Source organism: Solanum tuberosum, unplaced genomic scaffold, assembly GCF_000226075.1.
Source record: "Solanum tuberosum cultivar DM 1-3 516 R44 unplaced genomic scaffold, SolTub_3.0 scf00002, whole genome shotgun sequence".
Classification (NCBI taxonomy): Eukaryota; Viridiplantae; Streptophyta; class Magnoliopsida; order Solanales; family Solanaceae; genus Solanum; species Solanum tuberosum.
In genome coordinates, this window is record NW_006238928.1 from 954,060 (window position 1) to 966,754 (window position 12,695).

At 34.8% G+C, this 12,695-nt stretch overlaps 3 protein-coding genes across 3 annotated transcripts; 1 reads left to right on the forward strand and 2 right to left on the reverse strand.

Moving 5' to 3' along the window:
• The first annotated feature begins 2,150 nt into the window (after positions 1–2,150).
• LOC102591156 (bet1-like protein At4g14600) lies at positions 2,151–5,907 on the forward strand. Its single transcript, XM_006338035.1, has 4 exons — positions 2,151–2,346; positions 2,446–2,569; positions 4,370–4,426; positions 5,445–5,907. Exons 1-4 carry the CDS (start codon positions 2,288–2,290, stop codon positions 5,604–5,606), a joined length of 402 nt encoding a protein of 133 aa, XP_006338097.1. The 5' UTR covers positions 2,151–2,287; the 3' UTR covers positions 5,607–5,907.
• Positions 5,715–6,945, reverse strand: LOC102578916 (uncharacterized). Its single transcript, XM_006338074.2, has 2 exons — positions 6,635–6,945; positions 5,715–6,442 (listed from the first exon to the last, which is right to left on the reverse strand). Exons 1-2 carry the CDS (start codon positions 6,917–6,919, stop codon positions 6,044–6,046), a joined length of 684 nt encoding a protein of 227 aa, XP_006338136.2. The 5' UTR covers positions 6,920–6,945; the 3' UTR covers positions 5,715–6,043.
• Positions 6,946–10,644: 3,699 nt separating this feature from the next.
• Positions 10,645–12,537, reverse strand: LOC102591484 (uncharacterized). Its single transcript, XM_006338036.2, has 2 exons — positions 11,399–12,537; positions 10,645–11,283 (listed from the first exon to the last, which is right to left on the reverse strand). The coding sequence occupies exons 1-2, from the start codon at positions 12,422–12,424 to the stop codon at positions 10,882–10,884; spliced, it is 1,428 nt and encodes a 475-aa protein (XP_006338098.2). The 5' UTR covers positions 12,425–12,537; the 3' UTR covers positions 10,645–10,881.
• Between the last annotated feature and the right edge of the window lie 158 nt (positions 12,538–12,695).

Here is a 12,695-nt window from a genome sequence, read left to right on the forward strand (position 1 = left end):
TGTAATAAATCGTCATGATAGTTTAAATGTGTAACTGACTTTTCGAGGCTAGTTCAAAAGTGAATTTATGCCTTTTCCCTTATATATATTTTTTTTCTCCCTTTTCGCTTATATATAGTATTAGCTTCCAAGAAAATAAAGAAACAAATAAATGATCTATATTAATATTTAATTATACTTGGCTGATACTTATATTTATTGTTTTGGCGTCTTTCTCCTTGTAGTGTGGAACACTATTATTTATAGGGCTGGCATGTGCCATAAATTTTCTTGCCATCTCTATTTCAATTTCTTTTAGTTTCAAATTTCAAACTAAAATAGCATATCTTTCATCATTTATTTAACTAATAATTAGAAGTGTCCGAGGAAGTGTTGACATAGTTTTAATATTTTAATTAGATTAGACGAGAAAAAGTTACAACAATAACATAATCAATAATCAATGAAATTTCATAAATTAGATCTCAAAAAATAGAATGTATTTCAATCTTATTACTGTCCATCGTAAAGGAAAATGCTAAATGATCAGAAATTTAAAAAGTCTATAATATCCTTTTTATTTTAAAATAAACTGATCTTTTTTCTCTTCTTTAATTAAAAGGTATTAAAGTTAAAATGGTAAAATTATTCAAAAAGGTAAAATAACATAGTATAAAATATGTTATTTTACCATTCTGGCCAAATTCTGACCAAATTTTCTGGCTAAAAGGATTTTTTCCTTCGTAAAAATAGATAGATTGTTTCTGAAAAGTTCTTGTGAAAGTAAGTTTTTAAAAGAGCAACTTTCACATATAGCAAACATAAAAATCATATTTGTATGTTATAACTATAGTTTGCATAATTGCGCTCCATATCAAATTTTATGTTTGCTATGGAGCTTTTGATTTGTATAATTCATTAGATACATCTAATTTTATACAAATTATTCAGTTTTGTATAAATTCATTTATACATTGTAATTTGTATAATAAGATCTGTATTTGTATAATTATAAGTGTATAGGACGAAAATATATGTATTTGTATTTGTATATACACTTTTCTCTCGCTTTATACAAACACAAACATATTTTATACCGAAATGTATAAAATGACTAATTGTATACTGAAAATGGCTAATTGTATACAGAATCAAATGACAAAAAAATGGGATATTTTCTGCGAATTTCAAAAAAAATAAACTATGACTATAACATTTAATTTGAATTAATAGTTTGTTAGTTTCATACTCCTTCCATTCCATATTAAGTTAATTTTTGAGGTGTTTCACACCCTTTAAGAAAAGTAGATTAAGACATAAATTGAATCTAGTTTTCCATTTTTACCCTTATTAATTATTGTCAAATTTATGATTACAATAACTAAATATTAATTAATCACTAATTCCAAAACTAACTAATGAAGGGTAAAATTGAAAGACCACTCTAAAAGTAATCTTAAAAATTGAACAACTAAGTTAATTTAAAAAAATAAAAAATGCCTCAAAAATTAACTTAATATGAAATGGAGGGGGGTAGTATATTGCTATGTAATGTCATAAATGATAATAAATAAAAAGTATCACTAAAATCAGTAATTATTTATTAGAAAGTTCAAGTAAAAAAAATTATAGAACACTATTCTGGCCTCATAACCACAACCCTTAATAGCTCAGTTAACCAACTCGTAGTTGGTCCGATGATCATCAGTTCATAAATAATATATCAAAATATCTTAAGATATTATATTGATAAATCATACATCTCGTTATTTTGTTATAAATAAATATTTGTGATTACAAACTTATAAAGATACACATAATTTTATTAATATTCACTAGTTAACAATAGTAGCAACTAGCCGTTTTCTCTTTTTAAAACTTAGTTAGGAATTTGTTAATAAATATCTGGCCGCATGGCGTGCGTGTTGTATTTTAAATTTTTTTAGAGGTGAACGAACGGTCAATCGAAATGGACACATAACTTTATCCTTCGTGGCATCAAATCATTGGTTGAGCCTACCCATCAACCCAATAAGCAGGTGGGTCTACATCTGAGCACAACTCATATCACTTGGCAAATTAATAGCCGTTAGATTGTTTAATCGAACGGTGAACATGCACTCTCAACGTCATCCGATATACCAAATGAAAAAGGTAACAGGCTGTGACTCACAGCAATTTTCTTTTAACCGAACAGAAAATTCAAGTACTCGACGATCTTTGGCAGCACGGACCCAAAGTTTCATTCCTTGTACGATAGTTTCAAGTTTTTCTCAGGGTTTCGAGGTTCCTTCAGTATTCTCTTTCAATGGCTTCTAGCTCTCATAGAGGCGGTGATTTCTACGGTGCTGCTTCCTATAGATCCAGGTATTTACCGAAAAAAAGTTTTTTATCATTTTCTAAAATACACTTTCTTTTGATTTATTTTTGAGGAAATTAAGATGTTTTATGCGTTTGATTAATCAGAGATGGATTGAGTACGAGGCAAGTAGGTGGTGCAGATGAAATACAGTTGCGGATTGATCCGATGCACGGAGACCTAGATGATGAGATCACAGGTCTTCGCAAGCAAGTAAAACAGCTCAGAAATGTATGTTTCCCCAACACTTTGTCTTTGTTTCCTATTTTGATTTTGTAGGAGAATAGCTATTGCATAACTGGTGGCGTTTGTAAGATTAATGTAAATTTCAAATTTGGTGATGTGTTATTCTGTTAGAACATAATATTCATTAGAAAACCAAAATGAAACTTGCTAGGCTTAGAGACACGTAAACACGCTTCTCTAAGATAGTTGAAAAATCTCCTCGAGCAAATAGATAGCTGAAGTCTCTCTACGACCAAACAGAAATATTGTGGCAGCTCTATCTTGGTGATCATAACTTTACGTATGTCAGAAATATTGATCTTCTATTCATGAATCTAGGATTTTATATTTTGATCAATGTGTCCCTTAAATGCTTTTCTATTAAAAAAATTACTGTACTTCTTAGGATTCCAAAGATACCAGCCCTGTTTACATGCTAAGAGTTCTTGAAAATTCTAAAATATGTTAGATAAAGTTCATGAATATGAGATATATGAATTTAGGACATCAAGAATGGATCTGATATAAATTTCACAAATTCATTTTGGATATTCATAAACTACTTTAGAAATCCAAAAGACTAAAATCTATTTAATAAAATTCGTTGTTTCAAAATTTATTGAAACATCATCTAACAATCTCCCGCTAGTTTCAAAATATGAAAATAAGGACAGTTCTAGTAATATAAATCAATGATGATGCCTTAACTTGATAATAAATCTGCTATTTTTAGTCTTCAAGTGATTGTTACAACTTACAATGGTAAAGCGAGACAAGTTATGTGAGAAGATTATTGGAGGATGGCATAACATCTCTTCAATATGTGCGTTATTGGTCTAACTTAGTAGATCCTTTGTACATTACCTATAATTTTTTTTAGTTAATTCGCTGTCTAAAAGATCAGACGAAGAGTTGGTGGTTGAATCTTGTAAAAGAATGATAATAACGCGTATTGTAAGTTAATTGTTCTCAATGGATACTCTACCTAGTGATATTATCTTAGGTTCAAACTTCATAGGGATAAATAAGTGATATTGCAGTTCTTGAGCCTAATAATAATTTTTTAATTTCCTGATATATATAATGGATGTGCATATTTTCTTTTAATGCTACTTCACGTGGCTTAGTTGAATCACATAGTTAGTGTTTTAATGATCCAAATGCCGGTGGTATGCGGAGGATTCTCTGTTGACTGGCTAAGCAATTGATGGAGAGTGGAAACGGAAATTGAGAGTGAGTGTGTTATCTTTAATTGATCAAATCATCCTGGATAAGAAAATTAATTTCACTCATACTTTTGCATTTACACCTATGCATCAGCATCATAGGTGTGTCAGTTGCAATATCTTAGACTTAAATTTCTAACAGGACTAAAGTTTAGTATTTCTAGTTGAACATTGCTTTGGGTGTAAATCCTGAAGATCTTCATATATCATATGTCCTTATTAGATGCATCTTTTCCAATCCCTCATTTGTTGGCCCTACTTGCTACTTCCTCCGTCCCAATTTATGTGATAGTGTTTGACTAGGTGTGAAGTTTGAAAGGTAAACTTTTTAAACTTGTGGTGTAAAATAAGGCGTAAATATTTGTATGACTATAAATCATCTCAGTAAGGATAAAATGGAAGTTTAAAGCTAATTGTTACTAATTATAGAATTCTGTCATTCTTTTAGGGACTGAATACAAAGGAAAGAGTGTCACATAAATTGGGGATGGGATAGAGGGAGTATATTATATTTGTCATGGTTTCAATTTGTATACCTATTTATCCTTTTGCTTGTTCTTATAAATATTTTATGTTGCAGGTAGCACAAGAAATTGAGTCGGAAGCAAAGTATCAGAATGATTTTATTAACCAACTGGTATGCCATGAACTCATTCTCCCTTTTTCCTAGTATGTATGACATCTTTAAGACATCTCAGTCACTTCTCTATATATTTCATATGCTTTAACAATAAATTTTAGTATATTAGAGCTTTTTTGGTATTTATTTTCTTATTACTATTACTAGATAACAATTTAACATGAACCAGAATTATATTTAATCTTATAAATGAGGAAAAAGTTTTTAATTGCTTACCTTTTTTTATAGCCTTATGCCTCTCTTTCTCTCTCTCACCCTTTCTCCTTCTACAATCTGGGAATTGCAATTGTTATTACTATAACTCTCTTAGAAGGGGCTTGTTTGGTGTGAGGAATTAAAAATAATAGTGATAGGATAAGGAAATAGTGATGGGATAAATAAAATTTATGTTGTTTGGTTGCCATATTTGGGATAGCTTATCCCACCATTTATATCATAGTGATGAGATAAGTTATCTCATATACATGGTAGGATAAGTTATCCCAGGATAGCTAACCCTAGGATAACTTATCATGGGATAACTTGTTTCCAACCAAACGACCCCCGTGTACTTGTAACCTTCCTTTCCCTTTCCTTGCCATGCCAGCCTGCCTGAATGCCTTAGTTGTTCTATGCTCTCTCAAGTTCTTTGAAAATATGTCCTTGTCCGTCAACTGACTATGATAATTGATAAGCCCACTTTTTTTCTCCTTTGTTCTTGAGGGTAATGTGTTCGGGTTACTGGACAATAAACTGTTATATTCAACTGATTCTAAATCTGAATGATGTATTTTCTAGGAGCTATCCCTTTTAGCAAACTAAAATGCTGCAGCTTTAGTTGCTTCAGGCCATTAGAACTTAGAAGTACTAAACTTCCTAGAGTTAGCTTGGCATTGTTTATAAACATGTTGATTGGTCGGTCTGTCTGGGATTCTCATCCTGTATGCTTAATTTATTGATTATGGAATCATTCTTACTTGTATGTTACATGACTTCCCCATTTCCTTAAAAACTTACACTTATCCCTTTATCACAGCAAATGACATTGATCAAAGCTCAGGCAGGAGTAAAGAACAGCATGAGGCGGTTGAACAGGAGTATCATCCAGGAAGGATCAAACCATGTGATGCATGTGGTTCTTTTTGCTCTATTTTGCTTCTTTGTAATATATTGGTTGGCCAAGTTTTCACGGAGATAAGTGCAACCCTACTTTCTATGTTGGTTTGCTGTTTCCTGGTACAAGTTCTGATGAAGACACAATCTATTCGAGCCATCAAACAGATTCTAAGCAGTGGCAGATTTTTAGTGATTTGGGAAGCAAGGGGGGCAACTGTAGGAACTCCGGATATTAGTCTTATGTAAAGTTTCCTAATCTGTAGAAACACCATGGGTTGCTATCAGTTTAACCTTCTTCTTTTCATTTTATTGTTCTTTGTAATACTTGCTATATGACAATGACCATTGGGTGCTTATCTAAGAAAAATGTGATTACGGTGCAATGGAGTATGTTGTATAATTCTTTCGTTAAAATAGCAGAGCCTGTTTTGCAGATGTCGGGCAAAACAGTGTATACATATGATTTTAACTCTTATGAAGTCTACCCTTATTTATGCTACTTAATGCTTTAACAGTAAGCTAGCAGATACATGCTTTTGAATCATGTTGTTGCTTTGCTTGATCTTCAGAGGGTTGCCCCACCTTGCTTAGCCTAACCTGATCAATCACTCTCCTTGCCCATTCTGCAAAATAGGTTTCGTTATGTCCAACCATGCCATCTTTATGAAAAAGAAAGCACTGCAGATGATCTTGTGGCGATGGACAATCTTTGCCTATTGGATCCCACCAGGCACCCTGATGTTTCATCCCCGATTGATCTGCCATCCAGTGGTGAGCATATTGTCCTACACCAGCATTCTCTAACCATCCTTTTGGGAAGAACTCCATTACACTGCTCTCGCGGTCCATGAAGAGCATATTTGTTAATTGTGCTCCATGTGGAGATGCAACAATGTCAGTGTTGGTCAGCACTTTCACCTGATAAATGACATTGACATTATTTCAGTGATTACCTGGATACTACTGAAGTTGCATGTAGTGTAATCTGAATCTTTGCTGATGGAAGTTTCTTGGTAAGATTTAGTTGAATATTTCATTCTGTAAAGTACTGCTTCATTGAAATTTCTGGGGTATACTGAATACTGATAGAAAGAAGGAAAAAATATGTACCTGGTCACAGAAAGATAAATCTTCCGACTGAACTATGTGCAGAATGCAGCCTTCAACTCGGGCACATTCCTTTGCAAATATATCAGTCACAGCAGTTGCATTCTTGAACGAGCGAGAACCTCTTCTCATTAATAGTGTAAGTCTTATAATTGGAAATCCTCTTTCATTCATCTCTCTACCTTTGCCTGCAGGATTAAGGCCACAGTAGCTCCTTGCTTTGCAGCGCAGAAGGTCGGACACCTTCAGCTTGTTCTCCCGCGTAATTTGGCCTAGATCATGCCTCATGACAATGGCTTTCTCAAAACAGTAAGGTACATCTCCTCTATCAAATCCTTCCACCTTGACTTCACCAAAACTAACTTGCATAAGTTGTTGAAGCCATGATCCCATTCTTAATCTCAGTTCTCCCCAGTGGAATAGCACCCATCTTGTGGGCTTCAAGCACTCATTTTTCATTGACCATCTTACAAGAGGAGTCATTGCACATATTCCATGCCACAGATTTTCATGGTTGTAGTATGTGTCCGAAACAAATGTTAGGCCTTCCAATAGAATAGCAGATTCTGGAAGACTTCCTCGCCATGCCAAAGCATATGAATTCTTTGTGCCATCCCTAGTGTTCCTTCCTTTAAAGCAAAGAAGGCGTCCTTTGGATGCTTTGGAAGGGAAATACAAGTGTTCTGTCTCATTTTCCTCGAGTGTGTCATTCAAAGAGCTCATAAACCATGTGTGGCCAGTTGTGGCTGTTTCTCTAAATCTAAGGTCTACAAGGGGGAGGAAAGTAACAGAGGTTTTGAGTTCTTCAGTCATGGTCTCGATGACACCGGAGTAATTTTCTTGAGAAAGAAAACCCCATCTTTGGGATCTTGCTGATAAAGAGAACTCAAAAGGGGATGAATACTGGATTTGGAAAAGGATGATAACCAGGAACAAGGAGGAAACAAAGATGCTGATGAATTTTGTGGAGAAGCATTTTCTCTTGCTTTGTGTGCATAACTTGAGATGATCTTCCATTACCATCAGTTATGCTAGAACTGAATCTTTTTAACTATTTCTGTGGCAAATCTAGTCTCGAGATTGGAAGTTAATCTATTTGAATAACTAGTTGACGTAAAGCTAGTGTTAGCATTTCTTACTCAAGTGATAAGCACAGGATGCAAGATTTGGAAAAGCAATCCCCATATACAGACGTATGCTTTGTGGATATTTTATTTATAAGAAGGGTCTAAGGTCAGAGATGGAGCCATATTTTGCGTTAGTTTTATTGTTTTTTAAGTACTTGATTTATAGTTTCGTCAAACTTGCATTAAATTGTTCACTAGTCGCAACTAATAATAGTATTTTATACTTGGGGATCCACCTTCCATGGCCCTTATCAAAATCTATGCAGTATTCAGCAAGTTTCAGTGAGGAAATCCATTCGCGCAGTTGATTCTTTTCTCAAGAGGAAAAACGGATATAAATGTTGCTTAATAACTACATGTCCGAAACAAGTTGGGGTTGGCCACATTATTCTCGTTGACAACAAGGAAGCTGTTCTTGAGAGTATTGTGTAATCTTGACAAAGAAAGTTATTTTTGTCAAGTTTTGATTAAATTTGGCTATTACGTAGACTGGCAATTTTGATTAAACTTGGCTATTACGCAGACCAAATTGTTCGTCACGTCAAATAGTGCATCATAGATGAGTTCTATGTGTACCTTACACAAGTAGACATAAGGTCTGTGTACACTCCACTTGTGGACATTATTTGTAGGAAACGGACAGTTTACATACAATAGAGCATTTTCTAGAGTTTAAACTGGGTGATAATTTTATCTTTTAATCTCTTCAATCAATCACCAGTGAAAATACTTACAAAACCAATACTTTAATAAGTAGAAGGTACATTGAACTAAAAAGAAGACTTAGCTTTTAGAGTGGATTTCTTCCCCAGAGTAACCAATTAAATATAATCTCAAACTTTGCATAAAAACACATTAAGTATTTTTCGTCACTTGTTGGTTTCTTTGGGGTTAATCGTTTGACTTGTACATGGAGCAAGTACTAACTTATTTCGAGTTACTACTCTATAAGCATGGTTGTGTTTCCATAATAATTTTCTAACAGCTTTGAATCCCATGGAGAAATGAGTCCTTGTTCTATTAGTTATTTTATCCGTATATTTCATCCATGATTGTCTCAGACAGAAGTTATGGTTCCTATAGCCTGCATATTACTCCATTCGACGACCAATAATCTTAAGACTAAATCCCACATTTTGTGGTCTAAATCAACCTGGCTTAATTATTTTTACTGATTTCTTTATTTGGGCTTATCATCGAGGTGATTATGTCTTCTACCTCTACAGACTACATTGATGTTATACAACTTTTCATTTGTCATAGTCCACTGCCAATCTAGTCTTCTTCGTCTCCTCGCTATCTATTGAGCCCATATTAATACTGAAGAGCTGCAAATGGTACCAAAAGACATGGATAGTGCCTTAATTCTTCTCTGTCCACATTTCAATATGGATCCAATGTACGCCTAAGTCCCTAACTGTTACACTCCCAATGTTGAGGTATTAACAAGGAGGACTTCCTGGTTTGATCTTATTTGAAGAAGAAAGTGAGAGAATCTAACCATTCTGATTGTCATCACATATTCGATATAGAACAAAGACTGGCATCTGTCTACCTTCTACTCTCCGTTTCTAGAACTGGCACAGCAGCATATGTGTGTTAGTTGCAATCTTAGACTGAATTTTCAAACAGGACTAAAGTTTTGTATTTCTAATTGAACATTGCCTTGAGTGTAAGTTATGTAGAATATTTTTATACGATATGTTCCTTATAGGTGTGCATCTTCTTTATTGGCCTACCTGTTATATCATCTTTGTCAGGGTTTCAGATTCCTATCCCAAATTACCTTTTTGCTAGTACTTGTTAATAGTTCATGCTGCAGGTAGCACAAGAAATCAAGTCAGAAGCAAGGTTTCGGAATGGTTTTATTAACCAACTGGTATGCCATGAATTTGTTCTCCTTTTTTCCAAGTATGTTTGACATTCTTTTAGACCTTTTTAGTCACTTTTCTATATAATTCATGTACCTTAACAAATAAGATTTTGTATGTTAGAGCTTTCTCCCTCTATAATTGTTTGGAATTTCAATTGTTATTATTGTAAATTTTTTCGAAATGCAGTGTACTCGTAACCTTCTTTTTCCTTTCCATCGATGCTACCATGCCAACTTGTTTGAATGCTTTGCTGCTCTATGCTATTCGTATGGGTTTTATGGTGCTTTAACAGATACGTCCTTGCCAGATCTCCATGAATACATCAACTGACCATTATCAGCCTAAACCTGATTGCATTTTTTCTTTCCTCTGTTCTTTAGTGTGCAGGGCGACGGAAATTTGTCAACTAACTGTATTTATTCAACTGAATTTAAATTTGAATGATGTTGTAGCAAACTTCTAACATTTTAGACTGCTTCAAGTTATTAGAGCCATTAAACTTTCCTATAGAGTTAGTGTGGCGGTGTTTATAAACGTGTTGATTGATCGGTCTATCTGAGATTCTCTTGGTGTATACTTATTTTGTTGATTATGGAAATCATTCTTACTTGCAAGTTAAATGACTTTCCTATTTTGTTAACAATTTACACTTTTTCCGTTATCACTGCAAATGACATTGATCAAAGCTGAACTCGGGTTAAAAAAACACGAGATAGTTGAACAGGAGAATCATCGAGAAAGGAAACCAAACCATGTGATGCATGTGGTTCTTTTTTCACTATTTTGCTTCTTTGTGATCTATACTTGTCCACGTTTTCACAGAGATTAGGGCAATCCTATCTTCCTGTACTGTTTTGTTGTTTTCTGATGCAAACTTTAATGACGATGAGAGGAACACACAATAGGCATCATAAAAATGCTAAGCAGTGGTTGATTTTTAGTGATTGGGGGCATCAAGGATGCAATTGTAGAAACTTGGAATATTAGTCTAATGTAAATTCTCCTAATCTGTAGAGGGCACTGAGGTTTCTATTAGTTTATCCTTTTTTCATTATAATACTTGCTATATGACAATGATTACTGTGTGTGTATCTAAGAATAAAGTGATTATTGTGCAATGGAGATTGTTCAATATTTCATTTCTTAAAACAGGAGCCTGTTTTGCTAATGATGTCTGGCAAAACAGTTTATGCATTTGATTGTAACTCTTATAAACTCTACTACTAAAGGTGCTAATACATGAACAAGGCTAGCAAACACATGCTTTTGAATCATGTTGTTGCTTGTTTGCTTGATATGCAGAGGCTTGCTCCTGCTTCATTAGCCTTACTTGATCGATGACTCTTCTAGCCCATTCTGCAAAATAGGTCTCGTTGTGTCCAACCATGCCATCTTTATGAAAAGAAAAACACTGCCACTGATCTTGGGGGGATGGACACTCCTCGCCTACTGGATCCCACCATGCACCCTGATGTTTCATCCCAGATTGATTCGCCATCCAGTGGTAAGCATATTGGCCTGAGCCAGCATACTCTAACCATCCTTTTGGGTAGAATTCCATCACACTGCTCTCACGGTCCATGAAGAGCATATTCGTTAACTGTGCTCCACACGGAGATGCAACAATGTCAGTGTTGGTCAGCACTTTCACCTGATAAAGGACATAAGTGTTATTTCAGTGCTTGCAGATGGATTTTTTTTGGTAGCTATCGAAATTTTCTGCAGTGAGAACTGAGTACTGATGGAAGAAAGGGGAAAATGTGTACCTGGTCGCAGAAAGATAGATCGTCTGACTGGACTACGTGCAGAATGCAGCCTTCAACTCGGGCACATTCCTTTGAAAATATATCAGTCACAACAGTTGCATTCTTGAATGACCGGGAACCTCTTCTCATCAGGAGAGTAAGTCTTATAATTGGAAATCCTCTTTCATTAATCTCTCTACCTTTGCCTGCAGGATTAATGCCACAGTAACTCCTAGCCTTGCAACGCAACAAGTTGAACGTCTTCAGCTTATTCTCCTGTCCCATTTGACTCATCTCATGCCTCATCACAACTGCTTTCTCAAAACAGTAAGGTACATTATCTCCTCTATCAAATCCTTCCACCTTAACTTCACCGAAATTCGTTTGCAGAAGTTGTTGAATCCATGATCCCATTCTTAATCTCAGTTCTCCCCAATGGAATAGCACCCATCTTTCTGGCCTCAAACATTCATTTTTCATTGACCATCTAACAAAAGGAGCCACTGCACATAACCCATGCCACAAATTTGTGTGATCATAATATGTATACGATACAAATGTTAGTCCTTCCAATAGAATAGCAGAGTCTGGAAGACTTTCTCGCCATGCCAAAGCATATGAATTCTTCGTTCCATCCTTCATATCCCGTCCCTTAAAGCAAAGAAGCCGTCCTTTAGATGCCTTAGAAGGGAAATACAAGTATTCTGCTTCATTTTCCTCGCGTGTATCATTCAAAGAGCTCATAAACCAAGTGTGTCCTGTTGTAGCTGTTTCTCTAAATCTAGAGTCTTGGAGTGGGAGGAAAGTGACAGAATGTTTGAGTTTTGCAGTCATCATTTCAATGACATTAGAGTAATTCTCTTGGAAAAGAGAAGCTCGTCGAGTTTGGGACCTTGCTGATAAGGAGAAATCAAAAGGGGATGAATACTGGATATGGAAAAGGATGACAACTAGAAACAAGGTGAAAAAGGAGATAGTGATGAATTTGATTGTCAACAATTTGTTCTTGTTTCGAGTGCACGATTTGAGATGATGTTCCATTTTCATTGAGTTAGAAGCATCAAAATACTATTTCTCTGGTTTTGAGGAGCAAATTAAGTGTCAAGATTGAAAGTTAATCTTATATTATATAAAAAACCAGCTGACATAAAACATAGGTAGTAATGAGGGATTCCTTGTCAATAGTTTCCAGGTTTACAGATGTATGATCAGTTAATATTTTAGTTTAAAGAAGTGTGTAAGGTCAGAGATGGAGCCATGTTTTGCGTTAGCTTTGTTGTTTTTTGGTACGTCTTTTCTAGTTTTGTCAACCTTCCAT

Bases quoted from the DNA above. Each gene is read 5' to 3' on its own strand.
- LOC102591156 (XM_006338035.1), top strand. From the start codon at position 2,288: ATGGCTTCTAGCTCTCATAGAGGCGGTGATTTCTACGGTGCTGCTTCC. The intron at 2,570-4,369 runs GTATGTTTCCCC...TTTATGTTGCAG, and splicing joins AAGTAAAACAGCTCAGAAAT to GTAGCACAAGAAATTGAGTC. The intron at 4,427-5,444 runs GTATGCCATGAA...CCTTTATCACAG, and splicing joins ATGATTTTATTAACCAACTG to CAAATGACATTGATCAAAGC.
- LOC102578916 (XM_006338074.2), bottom strand. From the start codon at position 6,919: ATGAGGCATGATCTAGGCCAAATTACGCGGGAGAACAAGCTGAAGGTG. The intron at 6,443-6,634 runs GTACATATTTTT...GTCATTTATCAG, and splicing joins ATTTATCTTTCTGTGACCAG to GTGAAAGTGCTGACCAACAC.
- LOC102591484 (XM_006338036.2), bottom strand. From the start codon at position 12,424: ATGAAAATGGAACATCATCTCAAATCGTGCACTCGAAACAAGAACAAA. The intron at 11,284-11,398 runs GTACACATTTTC...GTCCTTTATCAG, and splicing joins ATCTATCTTTCTGCGACCAG to GTGAAAGTGCTGACCAACAC.